The 12,191-nt window shown below is 52.9% G+C and overlaps 3 protein-coding genes across 3 annotated transcripts; 2 read left to right on the forward strand and 1 right to left on the reverse strand.

Moving 5' to 3' along the window:
* Nucleotides 1–5,301: 5,301 nt before the first annotated feature.
* IUM83_04538 (putative secreted RxLR effector protein) lies at nucleotides 5,302–5,652 on the forward strand (the record flags this gene model as incomplete). The annotated part of the gene is made up of 1 exon (XM_067928624.1): nucleotides 5,302–5,652. The coding sequence occupies one exon, from the start codon at nucleotides 5,302–5,304 to the stop codon at nucleotides 5,650–5,652; it is 351 nt and encodes a 116-aa protein (XP_067796282.1).
* A 2,269-nt stretch (nucleotides 5,653–7,921) lies between these two features.
* On the reverse strand, nucleotides 7,922–8,377 carry IUM83_04539 (Isoflavone reductase P3; the record flags this gene model as incomplete). The annotated part of the gene is made up of 1 exon (XM_067928625.1): nucleotides 7,922–8,377. The coding sequence occupies one exon, from the start codon at nucleotides 8,375–8,377 to the stop codon at nucleotides 7,922–7,924; it is 456 nt and encodes a 151-aa protein (XP_067796283.1).
* A 1,027-nt stretch (nucleotides 8,378–9,404) lies between these two features.
* On the forward strand, nucleotides 9,405–10,244 carry IUM83_04540 (Isoflavone reductase P3; the record flags this gene model as incomplete). Its single annotated transcript, XM_067928626.1, has 1 exon — nucleotides 9,405–10,244. The coding sequence occupies one exon, from the start codon at nucleotides 9,405–9,407 to the stop codon at nucleotides 10,242–10,244; it is 840 nt and encodes a 279-aa protein (XP_067796210.1).
* Between the last annotated feature and the right edge of the window lie 1,947 nt (nucleotides 10,245–12,191).

Raw genomic sequence — 12,191 nt, forward strand, 5'->3', positions numbered from 1 at the left:
TTGTTGTTCGCAAACAACACTTGGGGCGCTACTCAACGCAGCATCACGAACAAGGTTGGCTGGTGACTTCACATCCGTTTCCAGCGCGACGCCTCGACAGGAATCGGGTCTTTTCGCCGACAGGCCTTTCACCTCGACAGATCTCCGAAGCCCGGAGGCATTCACCGGTCCACTTTCTTCGATCGGTACGCCGACCTCACTTGCTCGCTTGTCTCGCTGAGTCTCAACTGTGGTTCCTTGATCTTGTGATTTTCCAGTTCACGTTTGGCTGCATATCCTCGAAGAATGGAATTCCTAGGATGCAGTCAAACTCTGTCGGGGATAATAGACGACGGTGACGCACTCGTACGCCTTGTCTAATCCCGCTATTACTGTGTTTAGTAGCAACACTTCCAGTGCAGCTTCGATGATTTGATTATCTCCAAGTTTGACACGGATGTTCTTGTCTTCGAACTTGGTGGTCTTGAGCCGATGCTCGTTGACCCATTTTCGACACGTAGATGGTGGTAGCACCACTATCGAGCAACATGCTATGTGTCTTGATGCGCGTGTTGTTCACGGTGATTTCTCCCGATACGATGCACAGTGGACGCGACTTGCACACCAGAGGGTTTCGCACAGAAGGTTAAGGCTGATATTATCGCTTGACTGTTCCGGCTACCTTCTCGACGACGCTAGGACCCTCATTCACTGACGCGGTTTGTCGTTTCCCGCTTGGCTTGTTCCTCTTCCAAGCGAAACAATCGGCCTTGATGTGGCCGGGCGTCTTGCAGAAGAAACACGTCTTGTCATCCGAGCGTCTGGGTTTCATCTCGGCTTAAGGCGGCCTTTCCCGCGGAAGGGCCTCCCTTTCGAGCGCTTGTCTTGGCGTGTATCGTTGTCGCTCCGCTCCTTCGTCTTGGCTTGTGAACTTGACGGTCGCGCACCTCTTCCACGAAGTGGGTTACCTCGTACTTGACCGCCAGATCCATGGCGTCACTCAGCGTCTCGGGGTTCTGGAGCTTGACGTAGCTGCGCGTCCGGGCTTGAGCCCGTTCGCGTAGTTCAAGACTTGGTCGAGCACGCCTCATACCTTCCACGCGGAAGATGAGTGCTGAGTATTCGCAGTTTGTACGTCTCGATGTCCGCTGTTTGCTTGAGGCGTTGAAGCCTCTCGCAGAGTACCGACTGGTAGTTCGACGCCTCGAAATGTTGGAGTACATACTCACGGAAAATCCCCACGTGTGCTCCTCATTTCGGGTCGTCGACGAACAGTGGAGAAACCAGCCGGATGCCGGCTTCTCCATCGCTGATCCAGCGATGCCTGGAAGGCGTGTGCTCGTGTCTTCGATCGCGACGCCGTTGATTCGGCACGCGTTCTCCACTTGAAAGAGCCACTCCCTCACGTCTTCCCTCGCTTCCCGTGCACTTGGGCAGATGGCTGGGGACCTTCGAGCGGTCCGCCATCGCTTGGGTGAGTCTATCGATCTCCGCCCGAAGTTGGGCGTTCGTCAGAGGCATGGGCTTCAAAGGGGCTGGGACCAACAAGTGCTACCAGTTTATCCGTTGCGCGGAGGACTTTGGGGAGGGCGGCTGAAAGAGAAGTGCCGTCCCCGCAGTTCAGGCAGATGGAGGCCACGTGGTCTCCACAACTGCCCTACATATGCCTTTATATTAGATTAACTATTTGCATACAATATCCTAGTCTGATACTATACCTCTCGCATCCGGGTCATCCGGGATACAAACACTCTCGGTAACACGTATGGGTACAAAACTGAATGGTAGCATAACAGTGGTAAGAGTGGGTGCACCAATTTATTAATCGCCGATTAACAAAGGTCTACGAGGTCCGCAAAGTTAACCTTGACGAGCTCTTTGGCAGACGCCAGGGCTGCGGCGGGATTTTCCTGCCGCTTTGCTGCATCATCAACAGCGAGCCCGCCGGCGCGCTCGAGCTTTTCTTTAGGTAGTGGACTCGACTGCTGAGGCGACTCGCTACCTTCCACGCCTTCTGCTGTGCCTTTTTCGACTTCTTGTCGCATTTGTTTTTCTTTTGAAGGTGACGGCGCAAGTTGGCAGGTCCTGCGAATACTTTCGCACACTTCCAGCACGTGCGCGGCTTGCGCTGGCGTGGTCGACCGGGCTGCGTGCGGAGTTCCGTGGGCATTGTTGGTGCTTCCCAAGTGAGATGCGAATCTAAAGTAGCTAGTGTGCGAACCTAGTCAAACACTACTAAGTGAATGGCGGCACTCGCCATGTGTTAGCACATCGAAGTGCTCTTTCACTTAGTTAAGGTAATTCCTCCTGATTTTGTGCTAGATACGATGCCAGAATGCATCCAGCAGTTCCTGATAGTGGTCGGAGTTACAGCATTCCAAGCCTGTGACGCCCAACTTAAGGCTGTGTAGATTGAGATCTTCTCCTGCTGCAACCCTACTATATACCGATCAATGCTATCCTCGACCTTAATGCGCGTGAAGAGACTCTTGAAAGATCGGTTGCCGGTCTTCTTGTGCGCCATCTCGCACGCCATGACCTTCTCACCTGTCCTGCAAGATAATATCTAATGCATTATATTATTATGTTCATTGTGGGCCTTTCATTTTGTACCGTGATCTAGCAACTCGATGTTTCCCGCAGAGAGACATTTTCCCGCAATGTTCTTACTAATTCAGTACATCTCACCAGACAGACAGCTGTGGCAAATCTTGTGCACTGGTAGACTCCTGCACACTCTGTGTCCGCGGTAGATAGCCGATGGCAGTTGCAGATTCAGCGGGGACACCTGTATCGGACATATCCTCCGCCTGCTTCGCAGCCGCAGCATCTGCCTGCCGACGTGGTTGTGGACAGAACGTGTTGTTGTGAAATGTTCTCGGCTCGCGCTAATTGCGATTTCGATGTGTCCCTGTAACTGGGAATACATTTCGTGACCCATTAAAAGTTTGTGAAGCTAGTAAGCTAGCAAGCTGGTATCCCAGGGATATTGTCTTCGGTTCATCTCAAGCGCTTCGGACAGATACACGGTTTTCAGACACGGCACCGGTAGGTTCAGGATGTAGGTGATCCTTAACGATGAAAATAAAGACGTTGGGCCGGTACCGTCATTTTGGGCCGAGTAGCGGATCTTGTCCGATACGTGCACCCGTTCGTGTTGGAGTTGCACCACGAACCGCAGATGTACACCAGAACCGCCTTCCCTGCGTATCTCAGTGCCCGGGGATAGCGCCGATTGTGGGCTCGTACAGGCGTTTGCGGCCCACAAGCACAGGCACACCCGCGAAGTGAACACAGCAATGAAGAGCAGCGTGGGTTAGATCAACTACCATCTGAATGACGCTCATCTACAGTATTAGATGAGCGTCATGCTTCTGGCCGGCAGGTGTGGCGCCTAGCGCGGCACGAAGTCGAACTTGGTGGATCTCCAACGTCTATGCAAGCGAAGGCTGCGTGGCCAGTGCCGAGGAGGTCTGTCCCAGCACGTGCGGCTGGACGACAGTGCCCATCAGTCACTGATTCCGTGCGCCATTTGCTCGAGAACAACTGGGATTGACAATGGGAACCTAACCGGACCAATCTATATGCATAAATAACGTAACGGTAACTCTCGTTCGCCTAACTAAAACTCGTTCTTTCTATGACAGTTAGTTTTAGTTTTGTGATGTTTGAGTAAATAAAAGAGATTTGAATAAAAAATACCAGGGCTTTGAGTAAATCCGTCATTCTATAAGCAAGACTGTGCCGGTCGCCACGTACACATAGCCAAAATATAGAGGCGGAGAGCGCTGAGGTCGTTGGCCACCCTCAAGGGCTGTTCGCGCTGGTTGGTGCTTGTTCTCGGTCTGGTGTTGGAAATGTTTCTGTCATGGATAAGTTAAGATGATTACGGCAATATGTGAGAGGGCCGAGTTCTCATTTTGCGATCACCGCCAGTGATCCACAAGATTTCTTTCCCTAACCCTATCGCTGGTCTCTGCATCCCAGAACGGTTCTGAGTGCCGCCACCACCTCGGCAAGCAGCACAAACTTTCTTGATGCAGCACTATTGTAACCATTTAGACACCGTGTAAAGAATCATCACTTTAAATATAAAGGGGCTTGAGCACGTTTTGTTTCGTTGCACTTGCTTTAGTTTTACTCTGCTCTTGATGTACAGCAATGCACCGTTTTTCACGCAGGCAGCTCTTGTTATGCGCATATTACACATGGACATGTGCAGTACAGTGACCTGCAGCTCGGAAGAGCTGTCAGCTCTTCCTGGGTACACCAAAACAGGTAAATCCAGAGCGCAGCACGACTTTGTCATAGCATGAAAACTATGCCTTCATCTAAAGCCGCCCCGCGTCTGGTCATCGTGTATCGTATACTAACGTTGGCGGCTGATAAAATAGCTTATCAGCACTAAAACGGAACACAAGCCAGCACGCGGAGTTCACAGTTAGTTTTGCAGGAAGCAGAGCGCATTCTCGGGCAGCGGGCGATATGTTATTCCTCTGCTAATGCGTCTGAGGTTTGCGGAGTCCTTGAACATCGGGTTATAAGCATTCCCTAAATGTACTTGCTACAAGCAATCAGAACACTTCCGTATAACACTTGTATAAAATGACTAGCTTGTCAGAATCTGTTCCAATTCATGTAAGACCTCGTACGAGCTGTTATAATATACCAATCTGCTAACAACTTACGCCTTGTTGTTATCTTATATTATGCTATTTTATAAGGTAACAACAAGTCGTAAGTTGTTAGCAAATTATATATTATAAGATAGATAACAAGTCAGAAGTTGTTAGCAAATTTCGATCCATACACAAACCTGCTTAAAACATGTCCTGTTACATAGATGCTATGATTCGGTACAAGTGTGAGATTTGAGGACAGAACACAGTACGGTAGAATAATTACCGCACACTTGGATGAATTCCAAACAAGATGCGGTTGTTTTTCTCAAAGGGCAGTAACTGTGGCCGATTGTGCTGATAGAACGACGCTCACTTCAAGGACAATGGCGAGCGAAGACCACTGTCTGCTGCAGAGTTGGGTATGCTTCAAAGCTACGTGAAACAATGGGCAAAAACTCGTGTGTTGTTGGCGACTGTTGTCGGTTATTAATAGTATGGAACTGCAACACGTGCCTTCGGAAAAAGCATGTGTACATATAGTACAGTGAGCTGCTGCAGCATTCTTCGATGTGCATCGCTCGTACTTAATCCATGGGCCCAACTCTGTTGTCTAGCCACTGCACATTCCATAAGTTTCCTCGGACTCAGCAAACCTTTTCATTCTCTCTTCACCTCAGCTGCCAGAATACTACGCTGCGCCATGACCAAGTGGTTTCTCGTGCTCGTTGCAGCGCTCACCCTTCTCGTGAGCAGTGATGCCCTTGTGGCCCCCGCGCTTTCGTCCGAGATCAAGCCGATGAGCGTCTCAGACGTAAACCAGGCCACCCAGGTGAACATGAACAGCAAGCGATCGCTCCGTGGCCTCAAGACGACTGACAACGCAGCTGATGAAGAGAGGATTGGAGTACCTGGGCTCGTTCAAACGGTGGAGACCGTGGTGGCCAAATCCAAACCCGGTCAGCTCATCCAGAAGTGGAAGCTAGCGAGAATTGCGAAGAGGAGGCTGTCGTGGATAAATTGGTCAAGGGTAGGGCCAGCTACGAAGAATTGAGCAAAAGCATGTCACATTTGAGGAATATGCCAAGGCGCTGGGAGTTACAGCAGCTGATTACAACTACGAGTTTATCGCTTTCAAGCCTGTAAGACTCTCGATAGCGCAAAAATACGGTCGTTTTCTCGACAACAAGTTGATGAGCAGGGGCTTCCTCAAAAAAAGGTATGATTCAAGCCCAGATCTCAGTGAGTGACGCGCTACCTTTATCGTGAAGTAGTAGCGTTGCCACTTTCGGGTCAGAAAACCTATAGCAGTGCGTAGTTACTAGTACTAATACAAATGTACCATTAACCACCTCTGCAAAAAGCAACCTCCCTCCACATCACCTTGTGTTGCGCAACATGTCCGCAACTCAATGCAGACAAGGTTGTGTTGAAGAGACCAGCACTATTTAAACCACAATACTTAACTTGGCCGTGTTCGAGCAGTTCCGCGACAAGAAGTTCAAGTTCAAAATGGGCGACACCTTGCGGTAGCACAAGCTGTAGAACGCCTACACTGTTTCAACAACACATGAACAAGTTCACCTACGTGTATATAACAAGCTGGCGGACGAGTTGGCTAATTTAGCAATGCGCGGTCCGAACACGAGCAGCACTGATGACGATCGCATGAGGAAGAAGAGTCCAACACCGGCTCCGCACGTGATGGCGTGGTGTGTGCAGGCACCCATCCCATCACTGCGTCGTCGGCAGCACTCCCTTCCGGCACAGAGCACTTGTTCACACACGAGGCAGATAGCTGGGTTCTCCACCGTTTTCCACGTCTGCTTGCACTTACTCTTACCCAGAACTTCCGAGTGCAGATCTGTGTACGAAGACGCCAGCTTCACAAGGCGAATGTTCGCAAAGTGGAACAGATTCTTGTGTTGCTGTGCGTCCGGTTCCAGTCGAAGAGGCAGCTTCGGCATGTCTCGCAAGTTTCCACGCGTGATCAGCACCTCGCGTTCAGTCGAGTCCTTATCCTCTGTGGACACCAATTCTTGAATGGCTTCAACAACCGACTCAGCATGCCCGTGTTGCTTGTAGCGGGACTGTAATTCGTCGGCTACTGCAGCGCTGGTAGGACGAACACGAAGCTCGAGCGCAGCCTGCAGGAGCTGCTCCTGGGTAAAGATGACAAAACCAATCTCGACATATTGCAATGGTGGAACTCCACAGGTAAACCAGCATATCCGAAGCTTACCATGGTGGCAAAGGCGGTGCATTCCGGCGTCAAGCGCCGTATCGGAAAGAAATTTCTCCACTGCGGGAACCGTAATGTGTAAATCGCGGAATTCCCTCAATCCATCGATGCTAGATGATATTCTCGTAGTGAGATCTAATAGCAATCTCATCGACTGAGAGTAAAGATGAACTCACAATATATTGTACAATTTGTTTTGAATGGCTCTGTTTGTATATAATGGGCCGGGTAAAGTTCGGGTACCCGAGCGGTGCTGTCGGGCGGGTGCGGGTACCCGAGGTGAACAAGAGGAGCGATCGGGCGGGTGCGGGTAACCCGAAAATGGCCATTTGCGAGCTCTGGTCGACAAGCTCCTCACCCGCCAGCAGCTGAGTAATTCTCGGCAATCCAATCTGTTGGCATGTCGTGGTAGTTTGTGCTAAGCTGCAGAGAGCTCACGAAGTTAGCACTCCACGACGCACCAGGGTCCTGGTCACCTGCAGCTCGAGAACGCCACTGCAGCGACACAGAGAGCGCAGATCGTCTTGCTAAACATCATCTTGGGTGGTCGAGTGGGTAGAGTGCGTCGGTCTTGAACACGGGTAGCTGGGTGGAGCTGGGTGTGCGGTGGATCCGGAAACGGATAATGGCTCCAAGATACAACTTAGTGTTAGCCGACGAACATCACCACAAAGCATGCCACTGTCGAGAGGATGCCTCTCTACCGGTGACGGACGAGACCGCATCGGCCAGCCAACGAAGGTCACCGGATGACGACCAGTAGGTGAAGGTTGTGGCTGTAGCAGCTGCTGCCAGCAGCCTGCCTCCTATATCGCGCTGTTGATCCAGTACACCTATCGCATAAGAAAGTAACGCGCAGACACTCACGCGACTCACTGCCTCAGTAACTACAGCGCATTGACGAGCAGTGTCATGCAACTAACGAGCAAAGAGCAAAAGAGTGAAGAGTAAATGGCGTGGCCATTCGATTCAACGGCCTAGGTCGGGGTAAACGCTAAGCTTTCGACAGGGTTTTCAATTTTGATACGAAGATAGAACATGACGCCACAGCATTCGTATCGGTTCGCTCTGGGCAATTTGCTCACGTCAGGAAGGCCTCGTACGGAGCCGGGTTCCAGTCCGGGAAAAACTTGGCCACCGTCTCGTTCACCTCCTGCTCCGACCCGGCCACGCCGCGACCGTCCTCGCCCAGGGCCGTCAGGAACGCCGTGAAGTCGGTGTCGAACTTCTTCATGTTCTCTTCGTAGGTGATGTAGCGCACCTCGATCTTCTTGCCCAGCTTCTTCTCCGCCAACGTGTGGATCTGCAGCGGTGACAGACGCTCGGCCTCGAAAGGCAGCTTGGCATTTTCGAGCGCGCTCTTCGGAGCCGTCGACAGCACGTGCGCCACAAAGCGACCGGCGTCCGTGCGCGATGTGATGCTGTAGGGCGTCTCGCCTTTGCCCACGACGTTCATGTAGCCCTCGTCGAAGTGGTAGTCCATGAAGATCGGCAGGAACTCGGCGAATATGCCCGTGTAGAAGGTGGTGGCCGGCAGCTGCACTCAGCCAGCAGGTCCTGCACCACCTTCTTGTAGGCGTTGGGGCCCTCGGTGACCTTGACGCCGTACTCGGCGGGTACGAAGAGCTGGATGCCGGCTGCCTTGGCTGCGCGGACAATGGGCGGCTGCGTCCAGGTGGTAGGGCGACACAGCGCTCACTGCGACTTCGCTGCCAGCCAGCGCCTTCTTCACGACGCCCTCGTCGGTGTACGAGACATGAAGAGCTTGGCACCGCGCGCCTTGAGGGCCTGCAGAGCCTCCTGGCTGTCGTCCCGCGTGAGGATGGAGACGGCCGCGCCCTTCTTGAGAGTTCATCGGCGACGGTGCCGCCGATGCCGCCGGCTCCGATGATGGCGAACTTTGTGTAAGCAGACATGGTAGCTGGTGTGGATGAGGAGGGTCTTGGATGAAGTGGTTGCTTGTGTCCGACAAAGACTTTTCACTTGTGAGGTGAGAGGTGCGCACACTCTGCAGCTAAATGCATAGATAGAGACACTCGAGGCTGGAAAAGGCATGTCCTTGTGGCACCTCGTGCTGAGTGCTGCGTCTGCTGATGGAGTTGACGCACCAGGAACGTGCACTGAGGACGGTATCCGTATTTAACTCCGTAAATAGGGTAATATCCGTAGATAGCTATGATTATGGCCACGTAGATAGCGATCACACTTCAGTAATAATTTACGTGAGAGATCGAGTAGCGCTTGTGATTGCTTCAAGACGTATCAAGTAACTCTGGGTTGATGCAGAAACTAACGTAATGATCATAGCTATCTACGGATATTTCCCTATTTACGGAGTTAAATACGGATACCGTCCTCAGTGCACGTTCCTGGTGCGTCAACTCCATCAGCAGACGCAGCACTCAGCACGAGGTGCCACAAGGACATGCCTTTTCCAGCCTCGAGTGTCTCTATCTATGCATTTAGCTGTAGAGTGTGCGCACCTCTCACCTCACAAGTGAAAAGTCTTTGTCGGACACAAGCAACCACTTCATCCAAGACCCTCCTCATCCACACCAGCTACCATGTCTGCTTACACAAAGTTCGCCATCATCGGAGCCGGCGGCATCGGCGGCACCGTCGCCGATGAACTCCTCAAGAAGGGCGCGGCCGTCTCCATCCTCACGCGGGACGACAGCCAGGAGGCTCTGCAGGCCCTCAAGGCGCGCGGTGCCAAGCTCTTCAAGGTCTCGTACACCGACGAGGGCGTCGTGAAGAAGGCGCTGGCTGGCAGCGAAGTCGCAGTGAGCGCTGTGTCGCCCTACCACCTGGACGTGCAGCCGCCCATTGTCCGCGCAGCCAAGGCAGCCGGCATCCAGCTCTTCGTACCCGCCGAGTACGGCGTCAAGGTCACCGAGGGCCCCAACGCCTACAAGAAGGTGGTGCAGGACCTGCTGGCTGAGGTGCAGCTGCCGGCCACCACCTTCTACACGGGCATATTCGCCGAGTTCCTGCCGATCTTCATGGACTACCACTTCGACGAGGGCTACATGAACGTCGTGGGCAAAGGCGAGACGCCCTACAGCATCACATCGCGCACGGACGCCGGTCGCTTTGTGGCGCACGTGCTGTCGACGGCTCCGAAGAGCGCGCTCGAAAATGCCAAGCTGCCTTTCGAGGCCGAGCGTCTGTCACCGCTGCAGATCCACACGTTGGCGGAGAAGAAGCTGGGCAAGAAGATCGAGGTGCGCTACATCACCTACGAAGAGAACATGAAGAAGTTCGACACCGACTTCACGGCGTTCCTGACGGCCCTGGGCGAGGACGGTCGCGGCGTGGCCGGGTCGGAGCAGGAGGTGAACGAGACGGTGGCCAAGTTTTTCCCGGACTGGAACCCGGCTCCGTACGAGGCCTTCCTGACGTGAGCAAATTGCCCAGAGCGAACCGATACGAATGCTGTGGCGTCATGTTCTATCTTCGTATCAAAATTGAAAACCCTGTCGAAAGCTTAGCGTTTACCCCGACCTAGGCCGTTGAATCGAATGGCCACGCCATTTACTCTTCACTCTTTTGCTCTTTGCTCGTTAGTTGCATGACACTGCTCGTCAATGCGCTGTAGTTACTGAGGCAGTGAGTCGCGTGAGTGTCTGCGCGTTACTTTCTTATGCGATAGGTGTACTGGATCAACAGCGCGATATAGGAGGCAGGCTGCTGGCAGCAGCTGCTACAGCCACAACCTTCACCTACTGGTCGTCATCCGGTGACCTTCGTTGGCTGGCCGATGCGGTCTCGTCCGTCACCGGTAGAGAGGCATCCTCTCGACAGTGGCATGCTTTGTGGTGATGTTCGTCGGCTAACACTAAGTTGTATCTTGGAGCCATTATCCGTTCCCGGATCCACCGCACACCCAGCTCCACCCAGCTACCCGTGTTCAAGACCGACGCACTCTACCCACTCGACCACCCAAGATGATGTTTAGCAAGACGATCTGCGCTCTCTGTGTCGCTGCAGTGGCGTTCTCGAGCAGCATGGTGGGCGCTTCTCTGGAAGCAACCCATACCTATGCGAAGGTTGACAGCTACGGCAACGGCAACGGTAACGGCGGCAACGCGGTCGTCATGAACGTTGGAGTGATGGCTGGCGCCGGTGTTGGTATCGGTCTCGGCGTGGGTGTGAATGCCGGTGCTAAAGTTGGTGCTGGTGTCGGCCTAGGAGGCGGGAACCAGCCTAGTGCTGGTGTTGGGGCCACGGTATATGCCGGTGTCGGAGTCAGGAGTCGGTGTGAATGCTGGCGCAAACGTCGGCGTTGGTGGCGTTGGTGTCAAGGCGGATGCAGGTCTTGGAGTGAAGGCCGATCTTGGTGGCGTTGGCGTGAACTGTCAGGCCCACCTCTGGCCTGCTCGCGGCCAGAGGCTTGAAGTTCCTGTGACAGCTACCCGAGAGGGTCAGCCGTCACAGTGAACATGCATTTTGTAGGGAAAACATGAAAAAGAAACATGGAACATGCATTTAGTAGAAAAGAAATGAAAAGAAAACAAAAAGACGCAGGGTAGCACATAGTCAAGGAAAACCCCACAAATACGCAAAGAGAGCCCTGTGCTCGCGTAGGAGCACAGCGAGGCATGCATGTTAGACTAGCAGTAGCAATTCAGTATTAAATAAACTGGCTACCCCGCACATCGACCACAACTACCGCGCTTCTCGACAGGACCAACACTCGCACCCACTTCAACGACAAACACTCTTCGGGCCCAACGCGACATGAACGCAGATGCCGGCCTCGGCCTAAAGGCTGGCGTCAGTGGTATCAGCGTGAAGGCAGATACCGGTCTCAAGGAAGACGCCGATGCTGGTCTAGGCGCGAAGGCCAGCATCGATGGTGTCGGTGGCAAGGTTGGCGTGGCCGGAGTTGACGTGAAGGCGGCTGCTGACCTCGGCGTGAAAGCTGGTCTTGGTGTTGCAGCCGGTTAGTCAGTTTTGTTCTTGGTAGCCCGGCACAGCAAAATTTGGCGAAGCGAAGACCAGGACGACAACCGTCACCGCTCGACCTCTCACGCGTCATCGACCTCTCACGTGTCATCGACCTCTTCAAAGGCATCGAAAAAGTCCAAGATCTCCCACAGCGCATAACTCGGCCAATTTTAGGAAGTAGCGTAGGCTATTTTCTTTAACAGATTTTCTCTTTTACTTTCTTTTAGTCAGTGCCCCTAAAAGTAGATTGGTCCCACCGGTATCAAGTTTCAAGGGTGAACACACAAAGTACGAAGTTTTCGCGTGTTCAAGATGGCGGATCCGGCTCAACTAATGCATAGTATGTTGGCGGCCATGGAGAAGCAGACAGAATTGATCGACGAGCTGCGCAAGTCAAGGCA

The sequence above is a fragment of the Phytophthora cinnamomi genome (assembly GCF_018691715.1).
Source record: "Phytophthora cinnamomi strain GKB4 chromosome Unknown Contig17, whole genome shotgun sequence".
NCBI lineage: Eukaryota > Oomycota > Peronosporomycetes > Peronosporales > Peronosporaceae > Phytophthora > Phytophthora cinnamomi.